This window comes from Pseudophryne corroboree, chromosome 9 (genome assembly GCF_028390025.1).
Source record: "Pseudophryne corroboree isolate aPseCor3 chromosome 9, aPseCor3.hap2, whole genome shotgun sequence".
NCBI lineage: Eukaryota > Metazoa > Chordata > Amphibia > Anura > Myobatrachidae > Pseudophryne > Pseudophryne corroboree.
Window position 1 is genome coordinate 120,271,017 of NC_086452.1, and position 16,288 is coordinate 120,287,304.

At 47.2% G+C, this 16,288-nt stretch overlaps 1 protein-coding gene across 2 annotated transcripts in view; it reads right to left on the bottom strand.

The window, feature by feature from the left end:
* Positions 1-15,526, bottom strand: part of LOC134956764 (uncharacterized) — a 48,386-nt gene extending 32,860 nt beyond the window's left edge. The window contains exons 1-3 of one of the 2 annotated variants that reach the window (XM_063938727.1): positions 15,290-15,526; positions 13,159-13,236; positions 3,850-3,903 (exon numbers count right to left, since the gene is read on the bottom strand). In XM_063938727.1, coding sequence (XP_063794797.1) covers positions 3,850-3,903; positions 13,159-13,236; positions 15,290-15,332 — 175 coding nt within the window. In that variant the 5' untranslated portion in view covers positions 15,333-15,526. The remainder of the gene's footprint in view (positions 1-3,849; positions 3,904-13,158; positions 13,237-15,289) is intronic. The other variant, XM_063938726.1, reaches the window with a different exon arrangement.
* Positions 15,527-16,288: the final 762 nt, after the last annotated feature.

Here is a 16,288-nt window from a genome sequence, read left to right on the forward strand (position 1 = left end):
CTGAGCAGAAGGATTAGTACTTGGGAGAAACGCAGTCTTGGCTTTCGCCAAGTTGGTCACAATCTTATTCAGATCTTCCCCAAACAGGATATCTCCCTTGAAAGGGAGTACCTCCGAGGTCTTTTTAGAGTCCAGGTCCACTTTCCAGGACCTTAACCACAGAAATTGGCGAGCCAGGATAGACGTAGTAGAAGTCTTGGCCGCCATGACCCTGCATCAGAGGCCGCCTCCTGAATATAGTGAGAGGCTGTGGTAATATACGACAGATATTGTCTGGCAGTGTCACAACAATTCTGAGGTAGCTTCTCCTCAATTGCCTGAACCCATGCTTCAATTCCTTTAGCCGCCCAAGAGGCAGCCATAGTGGGTATATGTACAGCACCGGTAAGAGTGTAAACAGACTTCAGGCAACCCTCCACATGCTTATCTGTCGGTTCCTTCAGTGAGGTGACAGTGGTTACAGGCAGAGTAGAGGACACCACAAGACGGGCGACATGAGAATCCACCGGCGGTGGAGTTTCCCACTTGTTGCTTAACTCCACAGGGATAGGATAACGAGTTAGCATCTTTTTAGACAGGGAAAACTTCTTTCCTGGAGATGACCAGGATACCTGACGTATGTCAATTAATAGGTCAGAATGTGGTAAAACTACTTTAGCAACCTTCTGACGTTTAAACTTATCAGGTTTCTTAGCTGTAACAGGAGGCTCAATGTCATCATCAATTTGGAGAATAAGCTTGATAGCTTCCACTAGGTCAGGAACATCAACCTGGGCTGCAGATTCCTCATCAGAAGCAACTGTATCAGTGTCTGACGGATCATTATATTCCCCATCCTCATCGGAAGAATTATCCGAAATATTAGTGGATTGTGAGGAAGAAATGGCCCGCTTAGATGACCCCTTGGCTCCAGGGGGGCGTGGGGTAGACTTTTGTCTAACCAAAGTCTGATTTAATGCTGTAACTGGGTAGACAAAGTATCCGCCCATGGCGGATTAACTACATGGACAATATGTGGCTGCAAAGGCACAGGAGGCCCCACAGGGGGCGTGAGATGCGTTACAAGCGTAGTCAGCATTTGAAAAAGCTGCCCAAGATTAGTCTTGACTGACCACAGGTGCCACGGACGGACTGGGAGATGTATGACCCCCAGGGCCTGAACCAGCATCTAACACTTCACCCACTGGTGAATCCGTGACAACAGCACTACATGATGCAGGAGCATCCGCGGATGTCCCACCCTGTGTAGCAGACATCGTGTGGGATGTAGCCTTAGGATGTAATAGTACAATATAGCCAGACAAACACACAAAACAACAGCAATTAATCCTGTGTTTTGTGACAGTAAATACAGAGCATAAGCAGAGGATAGAAGTGGTGTGGGGTGACTGAAAAACACAGTGAGAAATACAAACAGTATACCCTGTGTAGCACTATATGTTATATGAGACCCTGACGCACCTAGTGCCCCAGGGTACAGAATATAGTGATAGCAAACGTGTGATACACAAGAATGGAATCCACACAGCAGCTACAGGCACACTCAGTCACAGGTACAATGCAGGAATTATCACATATAACAACATAACTGCACTGGACTAGTAATTACATATAGATACTGTATGTATGTATACAGATATAACAATGAACAGTAACCACTGGATGTATATCACAGAATACTTGTACTAAATATTCAGATAGCAGTACACTTGTTCTTAACTAACACTGTCTAAAATGACATGTAGAATATTTAAGTGCCCGTAAATGCACAGCGCTGATGTTACAGGTGGATTTACAGTGGAGACACTGCCCAGCAGTCCCGGACATCAGCCCAGCTGTGTAATGGCGCCAAAATCTCTGTCAGGGAGTGAGGGAGAGAGAACTGAAGCCTCAGGGCGGGAACACCAGCAGTAGATGGCGCCCGGAGCTGGGGGAGGGGCTACAGAGGAGGCGATGCAGTGCATCCTGGTAACAGTCAAAGCTTTAGCCTGTTGGTGCCTCGGATCAAGAACTCTACACCCCCCATGTTATTCCCTTTGGAATACCAGTGTACCCCGCTGCAGAAAAGTGAAAATAATTAAATAAACTGGAGTTGTACCTGAAAAAAAAAAGGAGGTCCAGGGGTCTCAGTTTTAGTAAATGACAGAGACGTATTACAGATCTTGCTTGCAAATGCTCGTATTACAGATAATGCGGCAATTTGACATGTAGCTGCCGATAAGAGAAACAATGGGGGTCATTCCGACCTGATCGCACGCTGCCGTTTTTCCCAGCGCAGCGATCAGGTCACTACTGCGAATGCGTATGCACCGCAATGCACAGGCAAGTCGTACAGGTACAAAGCGTATCGTTGCTGTGCGATGGATTTAACGAAGAATCCATTTGCACAGCCGATCGCAAGGAGATTGACAGCAAGAAGGTGTTTCTGGGTATCAACTGACAGTTTTCTGGGAGTGCCGTGGAAAACGCAGGTGTGTCCAGGCGTTTGCAGGGCGGGTGTCTGACGTCAATTCCGGGACCTGACAGGCTGAAGTGATCGCATCGGCTGAGTAAGTTCAGAGCTACTCAGAAAATGCGCAAAAAATTTTTTTCTTTTTTTTCCCGCACAAGCGATCGCACAATTGCTATACTAAAATACACTCCCCTATAGGCGGCGACTATCTGATCGCACGGCTGCAAAAAACTGCTACCGTACGATCAACTCGGAATGACCCCCAACGCGTGCATGAATCTCTGAGGAGAGGGAGAGCTGGCATTGAGCTGTGCTATTTCTGTTTCCAGTACAGAAACATCATGCTGGAGACGTTTCCTGTGAGCTAAAGCTAATAAACACTCCTGATTGTGGCTCTGTGGGCTTCCCTTATAATATTAGGAGGGAGCAACAACACCATGTCATATTTAGAGTATGGCTGGTGTGGACGAGAAAGGTGAGTGCAGTCCCAGGAGTTGGAGTGACAGAGGCTCTATGTCGTGCTACAAATTGTTTAGGGTGATCCGATATCAGAGAGAGGAGTGGGATGTGGAGGTGGAAACCTGACATGTCTTTATTGACCAATCTTTGCTATTTAAACCATTTCGAAAAACCATTAAATCATTCGAAAGGCAGAATTACTCATTGGGAAGGGTGCACCAGAAGATCTGCATTGTGTCCCAGCATTTTTACCTTACAGTACAGAATTTTTCCTACCTTCTCATCTGCTCAGGAGGGTGTGCACACAAAAATGCGAATTTCCTCAGAAACAGCAATGCAAGTTTGGAATTGGACTGCAGATGTAATTTGCTGTGCGAGCTCGCTATGAAAACAACTCGCAGTACGTAAATCACACCTAACTATACTGACCCCAATGTCACATTTATGTGGAGTTTCATGGCTTTGATATGCTGTAGTTCACATAAAATATATGTCAGCATAGGATTTCTTATTCAGTAAAATGAAAGTACAGGTCTGAATGCTTTTGCAAGGAACTGTGCTTGCTATAGAGATGCTATTAAGTAAACAATTTCATTTAGTGGAGACTTTGGTTTATTACAGGCCAGGTGCAGGCCATGAGAAAGCCAGTAAGGCCCACAGGCTGCTAGTTGAACAGACAATATGAGTTTTGCCATCGTCTTTTGTTCTCTAAGTCTTCTTTGAAGAAACAGATAAGACTGCTGGGGTCGCCAATAAGAGGCCTTTAAATGTAATTTCTTGTGATATAGGTGCTAGTAACTAAAATTGTAGATTATAATATTCTGAAAAAGGTTATAGTGAATTAGATGCAGAAAAACAGATGCTTATTATTTTAATGCACTTTTCTCTACTGAAAATTGGTATCATTTTAGAGAACACTATGCAATGAAGTTATTTACCTTTTCCAAATGATCTGATTGAAGGACGGACCGAAACAACAGGTTCTTCATTGTCTGCAGAACAAAGGGAAATAATATTATGTCTGTTAGTATTTGTTTGAGGTTAATTTAAGGTGAGTATAAGTTTTAAGCTGGGTACACACTAGAGCATGGGTCTTCAACCTGCGGCCCTCCAGCTGCTGTGGAACTACACGTCCCAGCATGCCCTGCCTCAGTTTTGGCATACCTTTATAGCAAAACTGTGGCAGTGCATGCTGGGATGTATAGTTTCACAGCAGCTGGAGGACAACAGGTTGAAGAACCATGCACTAGAGTAATGTGTACCCGGAAGATATGGCAGCTGACGGGCCAACATATGGTTACTGCGGTACACATAAGAATGATGTAATGAAGGACGTAACAATTCCTTGTTCTATCCATCATTACACTGCATGGTGCCACATACGATATCGTTCGGTTGGCCATGCAGCACAGGTGAAGAAGATATCGCGACAGAGGAAGTGCGTAGATTGTCTGTACGATCCGGCCAATATCACTGTAGTGTGTACCCAGCTTTAAGCGAATAATAAGAATTTACTTACCGATAATTCTATTTCTCGGAGTCCGTAGTGGATGCTGGGGTTCCTGAAAGGACCATGGGGAATAGCGGCTCCGCAGGAGACAGGGCACAAAAAGTAAAGCTTTAGGATCAGGTGGTGTGCACTGGCTCCTCCCCCTATGACCCTCCTCCAAGCCTCAGTTAGGATACTGTGCCCGGACGAGCGTACACAATAAGGAAGGATTTTGAATCCCGGGTAAGACTCATACCAGCCACACCAATCACACTGTACAACCTGTGATCTGAACCCAGTTAACAGTATGATAACAGCGGAGCCTCTGAAAAGATGGCTCACAACAATAATAACCCGATTTTTGTAACTATGTACAAGTATTGCAGATAATCCGCACTTGGGATGGGCGCCCAGCATCCACTACGGACTCCGAGAAATAGAATTATCGGTAAGTAAATTCTTATTTTCTCTATCGTCCTAGTGGATGCTGGGGTTCCTGAAAGGACCATGGGGATTATACCAAAGCTCCCAAACGGGCGGGAGAGTGCGGATGACTCTGCAGCACCGAATGAGAGAACTCCAGGTCCTCCTTAGCCAGGGTATCAAATTTGTAGGATTTTACAAACGTGTTTGCCCCTGACTAAATAGCCGCTCGGCAAAGTTGTAAAGCCGAGACCCCTCGGGCAGCCGCCCAAGATGAGCCCACCTTCCTTGTGGAATGGGCATTTACATATTTTGGCTGTGGCAGGCCTGCCACAGAATGTGCAAGCTGAATTGTATTACACATCCAACTAGCAATAGTCTGCTTAGAAGCAAGAGCACCCAGTTTGTTGGGTGCATACAGGATAACAGCAAGTCAGTTTTCCTGACTCCAGCCGTCCTGGAACCTATACTTTCAGGGCCCTGACAACATCCAGCAACTTGGAGTCCTCCAAGTCCCCAGTAGGCGCAAGGCACCACAATAAGCTGGTTCAGGTGAAACACTGACACCACCTTAGGGAGAGAACTGGGGACGAGTCCGCAGCTCTGCCCTGTCCAAATGGACAAACAGATATGGGCTTTTTTGAGAAAAAAACCACCAATTTGACACTCGCCTGGTCCAGGCCAGGGCCAAGAGCATGGTCACTTTTCATGTGAGATGCTTCAAATCCACAGATTTGACTGGTTTTAAACCAATGTGATTTGAGGAATCCCAGAACTACGTTGAGATCCCACAGTGCCACTGGAGGCACAAAAGGGGGTTGTATATGCAATACTCCCTTGACAAACTTCTGGACTTCAGGAACTGAAGCCAATTCTTTCTGGAAGAAAATCGACAGGGCCGAAATTTGAACCTTAATGGACCCCAATTTGAGGCCCATAGACACTCCTGTTTGCAGGAAATGCAGGAATCGACCGAGTTGAAATTTCTTCGTGGGGCCTTTCTGGCATCACACCACGCAACATATTTTTGCCACATGTGGTGATAATGTTGTGCGGTCACCTCCTTTCTGGCTTTGACCAGGGTAGGAATGACCTCTTCCGGAATGCCTTTTTTCCTTAGGATCCGGCGTTCCACCGCCATGCCGTCAAACGCAGCTGCGGTAAGTCTTGTAACAGACATGGTACTTGCTGAAACAAGTCCCTTCTTAGCGGCAGAGGCCATAAGTCCTCTGTGAGCATCTCTTGAAGTTCCGGGTACCAAGTCCTTCTTGGCCAATCCGGAGCCATGAGTATAGTTCTTACTCCTCTACGTCTTATAATTCTCAGTACCTTAGGTATGAGAAGCAGAGGATGGAACACATACACCGACTGGTACACCCACGGTGTTACCAGAACGTCCACAGCTATTGCCTGAGGGTCTCTTAACCTGGCGCAATACCTGTCCCGTTTTTTGTTCAGACGGGACGCCATCATGTCCACCTTTGGTATTTCCCAACGGTTTACAATCATGTGGAAAACTTCCCGATGAAGTTTCCACTCTGCCGGGTGGAGGTCGTGCCTGCTGAGGAAGTCTGCTTCCCAGTTTCCATTCCCGGAATGAAACACTGCTGACAGTGCTATCACATGATTTTCCGCCCAGCGAAAAGTCCTTGCAGTTTTTGCCACTGCCCTCCTGCTTCTTGTGCCGCCCTGTCTATTTACGTGGGCGACTGCCGTGATGTTTTTCCCACTGGATCAATACCGGCTGACCTTGAAGCAGAGGTCTTGCTAAGCTTAGAGCATTATAAATTTACCCTTAGCTCCAGTATATTTATGTGGAGAAAAGTCTCCAGACTTGATCACACTCCCTGGAAATTTTTTCCTTGTGTGACTGCTCCCCAGCCTCTCGGGCTGGCCTCCGTGGTCACCAGCATCCAATCCTGAATGCCGAATCTGCGGCCCTCTAGAAGATGAGCACTCTGTAACCACCACAGGAGAGACACCCTTGTCCTTGGATATAGGGTTATCCGCTGATGCATCTGAAGATGCGATCCGGACCATTTGTCCAGCAGATCCCACTGAAAAGTTCTTGCGTGAAATCTGCCGAATGGAATTGCTTCGTAGGAAGTCACCATTTTTACCAGGACCCTTGTGCAATGATGCACTGATTTTAGGAGGTTCCTGACTAGCTCGGATAACTCCCTGGCTTTCTCTTCCGGGAGAAACACCTTTTTCTGGACTGTGTCCAGAATCATCCCTAGGCACAGCAGACTTGTTGTCGGGATCAGCTACGATTTTGGAATATTTAGAATCCACCCGTGCTGTTGTAGCAGTATCCGAGATAGTGCTACTCCGACCTCCAACTGTTCCCTGGACTTTGCCCTTATCAGGAGATCGTCCAAGTAAGGGATAATTAAGACGCCTTTTCTTCGAAGAAGAATCATCATTTCGGCCATTACCTTGGTAAAGACCCGGGGTGCCGTGGACAATCCAAACGGCAGCGTCTGAAACTGATAGTGACAGTTCTGTACCACGAACCTGAGGTACCCTTAGTGAGAAGGGCAAATTTGGGACATGGAGATAAGCATCCCTGATGTCTCGGGGCACTATATAGTCCCCTTCTTCCTGGTTCGTTATCACTGCTCTGAGTGACTCCATTTTGATTTGAACCTTTGTAAGTGTTCAAATTTTTTTAGATTTAGAATAGGTCTCACCTAGCCTTCTGGCTTCAGTACCACAATATAGTGTGGGATAATACCCCTTTTCTTGTTGTAGGAGGGGTAATTTGATTATCACCTGCTGGGAATACAGCTTGTGAATTGTTTCCCATACTGCCTCCTTGTCGGAGGGAGACCTTGGTAAAACAGACTTCAGGAGCCTGCGAAGGGGAAACGTCTCGACATTCCAATCTGTACCCCTGGGATACTATTTGTAGGATCCAGGGGTCCTGTACGGTCCCAGCGTCATGCTGAGAGCTTGGCAGAAGCGGTGGAACGCTTCTGTTCCTGGGAATGGGCTGCCTGCTGCAGTCTTCTTCCCTTTCCTCTATCCCTGGGCAGATATGACTCTTATAGGGACGAAAGGACTGAGGCTGAAAAGACGGTGTCTTTTTCTGCAGAGATGTGACTTAGGGTAAAAACGATGGATTTTCCAGCAGTTGCCGTGGCCACCAGGTCCGATGGACCGACCCCAAATAACTCCTCTTCCTTTATACGGCAATACACCTTTGTGCCGTTTGGAATCTGCATCACCTGACCACTGTCGTGTCCATAAACATCTTCTGGCAGATATGGACATCGCACTTACTCTTGATGCCAGAGTGCAAATATCCCTCTGTGCATCTCGCATATATAGAAATGCATCCTTTAAATGCTCTAAAGTCAATAAAATACTGTCCCTGTCAAGGGTATCAATATTTTTAGTCAGGGAATGCGACCAAGCCACCCCAGCTCTGCACATCCAGGCTGAGGCGATCGCTGGTCGCAGTATAACACCAGTATGTGTGTATATACTTTTTATGATATTTTCCAGCCTCCTGTCAGCTGGCTCCTTGAGGACGGCCCTATCTATAGACGGTACCGCCACTTGTTTTGATAAGCGTGTGAGCGCCTTATCCACCCTAAGGGGTGTTTCCCAACGCGCCCTAACTTCTGGCGGGAAAGGGTATACCGCCAATAATTTTCTATCGGGGGGAACCCACGCATCATCACACACTTCATTTAATTTATCTGATTCAGGAAAAACTACGGTAGTTTTTTCACATCCCACATAATACCCTCTTTTGTGGTACTTGTAGTATCAGAAATATGTAACACCTCCTTCATTGCCCTTAACGTGTGGCCCTAATAAGGAATACGTTTGTTTATTCACCGTCGACACTGGATTCAGTGTCCGTGTCTGTGTCGACCGACTAAAGTAAACGGGCGTTTTAAAACCCCTGACGGTGTTTTTGAGACGTCTGGACCGGTACTAATTGTTTGTCGGCCGTCTCATGTCGTCAACCGACCTTGCAGCGTGTTGACATTATCACGTAATTCCCTAAATAAGCCATCCATTCCGGTGTCGACTCCCTAGAGAGTGACATCACCATTACAGGCAATTGCTCCGCCTCCTCACCAACATCGTCCTCATACATGTCGACACACACGTACCGACACACAGCACACACACAGGGAATGCTCTGATAGAGGACAGGACCCACTAGCCCTTTGGAGAGACAGAGGGAGAGTTTGCCAGCACACACCAAAAACGCTATAATTATATAGGGACAACCTTATATAAGTGTTTTCCCTTATAGCATCTTTTTTATATATTTCTAACGCCAAATTAGTGCCCCCCCTCTCTGTTTTAACCCTGTTTCTGTAGTGCAGTGCAGGGGAGAGCCTGGGAGCCTTCCCTCCAGCCTTTCTGTGAGGGAAAATGGCGCTGTGTGCTGAGGAGATAGGCCCCGCCCCTTTTTCGGCGGGCTCGTCTCCCGCTCTTCAACGGATTCTGGCAGGGGTTAAATATCTCCATATAGCCCCCGGAGGCTATATGTGAGGTATTTTTTGCCAAAACATAGGTTTACATTGCCTCCCAGGGCGCCCCCCTCCCAGCGCCCTGCACCCTCAGTGACTGCCGTGTGAAGTGTGCTGAGAGCAATGGCGCACAGCTGCAGTGCTGTGCGCTACCTTAAGAAGACTGAGGAGTCTTCTGCCGCCGATTCTGGACCTTCTTCTCTTTTCAGCATCTGCAAGGGGGCCGGCGGCGAGGCTCCGGTGACCATCCAGGCTGTACCTGTGATCGTCCCTCTGGAGCTAATGTCCAGTAGCCAAAGAAGCCAATCCATCCTGCACGCAGGTGAGTTCACTTCTTCTCCCCTAAGTCCCTCGTTGCAGTGATCCTGTTGCCAGCAGGACTCACTGTAAAATAAAAAACCTAAGCTAAACTTTTCTAAGCAGCTCTTTAGGAGAGCCACCTAGATTGCACCCTTCTCGGCCGGGCACAAAAATCTAACTGAGGCTTGGAGGAGGGTCATAGGGGGAGGAGCCAGTGCACACCACCTGATCCTAAAGCTTTACTTTTTGTGCCCTGTCTCCTGCGGAGCCGCTATTCCCCATGGTCCTTTCAGGAACCCCAGCATCCACTAGGACGATAGAGAAAACACATTATACAATTATCGTGCAGATTTGCCAATAATCAGGTTATCACCGATAACGCAGACATATCTTGAACACAATCACGACTGTCCAATAATCCTATCTGTCAGGCAGGACTGAAAACCTTGGCCACAATTCCCGGTATCAACCAGTGTGTACACATTCTCAATAATCTGATCATATGTACAGGTGTAAAAATTGGGGCATCTCTGGGTAAACCTGATTTTTCCCATCGGTTAATTTCTAAAAAAAAACATCCGTGGAATTTTCAAAAAAATAAATAAAGTCAGGAGCTTCCTCTAGGACAGGGATGGGGAACCTTCGGCCCTCCAGCTGTTGTTGAACTACACATCCCAGCATGCCCATAACTGTAGCAAGGCATGCTGGTATGTGTAGTTCAGCAACAGCTGGAGGGCAGAAGATTCCCCATCCCTGCTCTAGGACATGGGTCTTCAACCTGCAGCCCTCCAGCTGCTGTGGAACTACACATCCCAGCATGCCTTGCCACAGTTTTGCTATTAAGGCATACTAAAACGGAGGCAGGGCATGCTAGGATGTGTAGTTCCACAGCATCTGGAGGGCCGCAGGTTGAAGACCCATGCGCTAGGACAGGGCTGGACAACCTGTTGCCCTCCAGCTGTTGTGAAACTACTTATCCCAGCATGCCCTGCCACAGTCTTAGCATTCTCTTATAGCAAAGCTGTGGCAGGGTATGCTGCCACAGCTGGAGAGCCACAGGTTGGCTAGGCTTGCTCTAGAATAATTAGCCCTATTGCTGTCCAAATAAAAAAATCAGACATTGTGTACCTAGCTTTACATTACTTGTTGACATTGTATCCATTTGCTTATCCTTGCAATTCATTGCCTTTAAAATATCAAATTCCATCTATCTTTTCTTCCCACTATGCCCTGAGCTCTCACTATCAACAGGGCACAGTCCTCTTTGTCCACTAACCAAAATATTTCACTTATATTAGGCCTGATTAAATGTTGGTTTGCACACTACACCAACAGTGAGAAGTTTGATCACGTGCAGGTCTTTATCTGCCAGACTTGGCTGCAGTGCCTCCAAGCCATAGTGCCCTTTGGGGGCGATGACGGGGACTGTTTTAAAGGCCTGCCAAAACCAGGGTCTGCACCTTCTGATGCAGATTTCCAGTCACCGGCAGAGGAGTTCCATCACCCATTCTGAGTAAGCCTGATGTCTGCGACCAGTGATCCTATAGTGACTCTGCAGACACAGCACACGGATCTGTGATGTCAGCAGAAGATATACTCATTTCTAACTATTTTAATCAACTACCGTTGCACTTGTTTTTGTGTTGTTCATTTCTGTTATATCTACTATACAGAAATTGTTTTATTGTCTTACACAAAATCTTATTCAATTATTTTTAGATACTACAACCATTCCATCTCTGATTGACTATTCCCAAGTAGTAGCGCTGCCTTTTCCTTATTTATATATCTATTGTGCTCGACGGGCTCGGTATGATTTACTGGCTGCCGGTATGCCGAATGTCAGTATCCCAACATTGGGAGTAATCCAGATCTGATCGCTAGGCAGCGATTTTTGCGGTTCTGCGTTCGGATAGTCGCCGCCTACAGGGGGAGTGTATTTTCGCTGTGCAAGTGTGCGAACACACATATGTAGCAGAGCTGCACAAACTGATTTTGTGCAGTCTCTGCGCAGCCAAAAACGTACTTAGCCGCTGTGATCACATCAGGCTGTTCGGGACCGGATTTGACGTCAGACACCGTCCCTGAAAACGCTTGATCCCGCCTGCGTTTTTACGGACACTCCCTGAAAACGGTCAGTTGCCACCCACAAACAACCCACAACGCCCATAGAGGGGCAATCACCTACCTCGCCGGTCTACTAGAGGCGGAACGGTGCCCCTGTCGGGATCCCGGTGTCTGTATTGCGACAGCCGGGATCACCGACGAGCGGTATGCTAACCGCATACCGTGCTTGACTAACCCCTTTTTACTCACAGCTGCTATAGAACCACAGCCCAAAGGCAGCGCCTGCTCAAAATGTACTCATTGGGGGATATTCAAATGTTTAAAGTCAGTTGGGAGTCTGTTTTTTCCTATCTAATAGACAGGAAAAAACAGACACCCAACCGACTTTTCAAACATTTGAATTCCTCCCATTGTTTCTTCTTTTTTCTGCTTCTACATATGTAACCAGCACTAGTTTTATACCATCCACTTGTTGGCAACATGCTCTTACATTTAGGGAAATAGCAGCTCAAAGTTAAAATTGCTGGATTTATGTACCAACTGGCTATCCTATATTATGGTGACCTGGGATGTAGTTACTATCCCGGCGGTCGGGATCCCGGCGGTCAGAATACTGACGCCGGGATCCTGACCGCTGAGAATGCAGACAGCTGCACCAAGGATATTCCCACTCGTGGGTGTCCACGACACCTATAGAGGGGTGTATTCAATTCATGTTGGATCTTTCCGACAGAGATGATCCAACATGAGTGTATTCAATGGCTGGCCAAACCCAACAGGTTTGGCCCGTTCCCAACAATGGCAATCAGACTTTTTTTAAAGTCGGATTGACATTGTCGGAAACGGGGCTAAAAACCTGTCGGGTTTGGCTGTGCTTCCGACAATACATGTGGATCGGCGGCTTAAGCATTCCGACAATTCAAATTTGCCGACTTGTCGGGAAAAAAAAGGGGTCACATTGAATAGGTCGGAACCCCATCCAACCTAAACCTGTCGGAAACTGCCGTCTTTCCGACAAGAAGGCAGTTTCCGACAATAATTGAATACACCCCAGTGTAGGAATAGAACCTGTGGTGACTGCAGCGAGCTGCAAGGGGCTTTCTTACACTTGCCCTGCTGCCAGCATTCTGGCGGCCGGGATCCCAGAATCGGTATTCTGACCTCCGGGATCCCGAACGCTGAAATTACATAACCAACCCAGTGACCGTTAGTGTAAATATTAAGAGTAATGTTTTTATGTGAATGCTCTTACAAAGAGCCCAATACAGGAGAAGATGGGACCCCACACTGGCAATCTGTGGAACCCATCAAAAACAACACATTCTGCACCAAGACATGGACACTGCCGTTTTCAAATGTACTACCTGCTTTACAGACAGGGCATGCATGAACTGCTAGTACTACAGCAGCCATGAGGCCTACTGCCCCCTACACATCATGGCCCATCATCCTAGTGGGGTAATGTGACTCACCGTGACGGTCTCCAGATCCTGGAACATTTCGTGATCGTTTTTGATGGTCATTATATGCGTTTTTCTCAAGGCTGGCGGCTGTAAGGATGATAGACATAATAAGACCCTGCAGCAATGTGGTATGACTGAAACGTTATCAGGAGGGTTCTCTTTGTCTACCAGGGGATACATTCTCAACAGTGGCTGCTCCTAAGGGCTTGTGGGAAAACATCACGCACAACTTAGTGGTACTGGGAAATTTGCAGCCATCAGTTGCCTTTCGCACTGCATAGGCGGTCAGCAATCACATGGCTGTCATCAAGTGCATGGCGCAAACCAATGGAGCAGCCTTTTTAGCATAACTAGAGAAGATAACATATCTATAAACTCCTGCAAGTAATATAGCCATTTACATCCAAGAGCTGTTATCCCACTATCTGTAACGAGTAAGAGATAATTCAATTGTTTTGGGCACATAATGGATACCCGAAGGGTGATATTCAATTGTTATGCAGATGGGCGTGAGTGCCATGGGTGCCTATTACTTACCGTGCTTGTCATACCCAAATGCACAGGGTGTATATGTGTAAAGCTCTAAACCCATGCAATGTATTAGGTGTGCTGGGGTGCCTGAAAGCCTGACTTTTCATGGGTTTCTGCCTGCCACCTCAGCAAGGTGCGAGCAAAAATAACGGGATTACCAGCCATTAGCACAAAAACTTGGAATAGCTCCCGTAGCATTAGACAGGAGCTGTGGGCGTCCAAAAACAACTGAACTCCCCAAAAATGTAACGTATACCGAGATTAGAGATAAAACGCTGAACTAAAAACCCATTAAGAGAGCCAAAGGCCACTTAATAATTTCCTCCGTACGGGACTCTTAAATATTCTAAGAGGACAATTGGCACAACTAAGCAAAATAAACGATAAGATCATCCTACCATCAGAAACAATACAATTACCACATAACTATACCACTATAAACGGGATCAGTACGAGATCCCGCCGGTCGGAATACCGACACCAGAATCCCGACCGGCGGAATCCCGACAGAGGGCGAGCGCAACGCAGCCCCTTGCGGGCTCGCTGCGCTCGCCACGCTACGGGCACACTAATGTATTTTCCCTCTATGGGTTGTCGTGGACACCCACAGAGGGAGAATATGTCGGTATTGTGCCGGTTGGGATTCCGTCCAGCGGGATCTTGACCGCATCCCCTATAAACAAGACACCGCACCAAAAAGGTACGTTTTCTCTGTCTACTTATTACCACCACAGGTCAGACGGCAACTGAAAACACTTCCACACTGTTGTGCCACTGAAAACACCCCCATGAAAAACTAGGAAGGCCTGTGAGACTTCATGGGGCATACCTCAAGGTATTTTAATGGTACTCTGCTTCTGTGCCAATGCACATACGAGCCCAGCACCATTGATTAGCGCATGATTTTAGCACAATAAGAATAAATACACAGCTTCTGTATTACGTCACGGTTGGGCAGTATTAAACACCAGCATACTTCCATGCTGGGTTCTGTAAAGACCTGGGACTTTCAATGGAGACATTTAACCCCATTTACAGCGCTACGGAGCTCTTGTGGCACCTTTTAAATAACTATGACGGGAATGTAAAACCCTGTATTAGAAATGTGAACAAATGCTAAGTTAGCATAAATAGAGATGCAGACCCTCCAACATGACCCGTCCCACTAGGTACAAAATGCTCTGTTCCTGGACTTCCCTCTTAATTTATGATTTCCATCATCTGTGGTGAAATAGTTAAATGATAAGAAAGCTGTTTCTTCACAGGTGATGGCAATCATAAATTAAGAGGGAAGTCCAGAAACAGAGCATTTTGTACCTAGTGGGGCGGGTCATGTTGGAGGGTATGGAGATGATGCCAGCCTGGGAGTGCTATGAATGCTTCCCTATAACTAGAGGTAATGTTATTATCAGCACACAGTAAGGGTGTATCTGTCAGGAGTCTGACTGGAGCAGAAGATCGGTTTCGTTTTCGCTGCTTCAGTTTGCAACTAGCGCGCTCTGCTGCCGCAGCCGCGTTTCCCGATCAATGGCACAATGCTGAGCTGCGCGAGACTGTGGGGGAGATATGCTGGGGCTAATACCACGGGCACGGGTTACCCCCCACTCACCGGTTTTTGCCATATTCCGAGTCATCCTCTTTCCCTCTTCCATGGCTCACTATCACCGGTAACGTCTGCCACAGCCGGACTAGGGGTGTACTCCCTGTTACTTCCTGGGTAGGAAATGGTACGGAGGGTATAGGTTTCCGGGGGACAGTTAATCGTGCTACACCGGGAATGAAGCCACCCTACACCCTTCACTGCCCACTTCCGGTGTTCACGTCAGTCAGTGCGTCACTGCTTGGTTATGCCGCTAAATCCAAGTGGTTGTGTCTATGTTGCCTTCGTGCTAAGGACCTGGACGTGACAAAACGAGAGGGCAGGAGAGCACTTCCGCCCTTACAGCATCTAAATGTCTCCTTCGTTCTCCGATCGTTTGGGGCAAATTTATTTCTCTATGCAGCATTGGACCCTCGCGGGCTCGCTTCGCTCGCCACGCATCGGGCTCTGTGTCTCGCTCCGCTCCGCTCGCCACACTTTACTATTCCAAATAGATTGTGACATGGACCCAGGGGGTTATGGGAAAGGTCCTTAGCGCGAAGAGAATCTAGACGTTACCAAATCCAAGTTGGATGAAGGAGGATCTGTGATGCTGCTTTTCCAGACAACAATGATAGCATAGAGTAGTAGCCTATTTTCCACTTTTTAAAAAAAACACGGGTTTTTGCACGGGGCGCGCATCGACTCGGGTTTTATGGTAGTGGAAACGGCTCCCTCAAAAAAACTCAGGTCAAGTGACCCGGAAATCCTACCCAGGTAGCTACCTGGGTTGGACCCCGTAATCAGAGCCGGCCCTAGGCATAGGCAAACTAGGCAATTGCCTAGGGCATCTGATATGCCTAGGGGCATGAGCAGCTTCTGCTGATTAAAATGATATGCAGCATGCCTATATTCTGTGTGTAGCATTTTGTATGCAGATACAGCCACAGTCGCACACAGTATATAGGCATGCCACATATCATTTTAATCAGAAAAAGCTGCTTGTGCATCCTAGCCACATAGCAATGC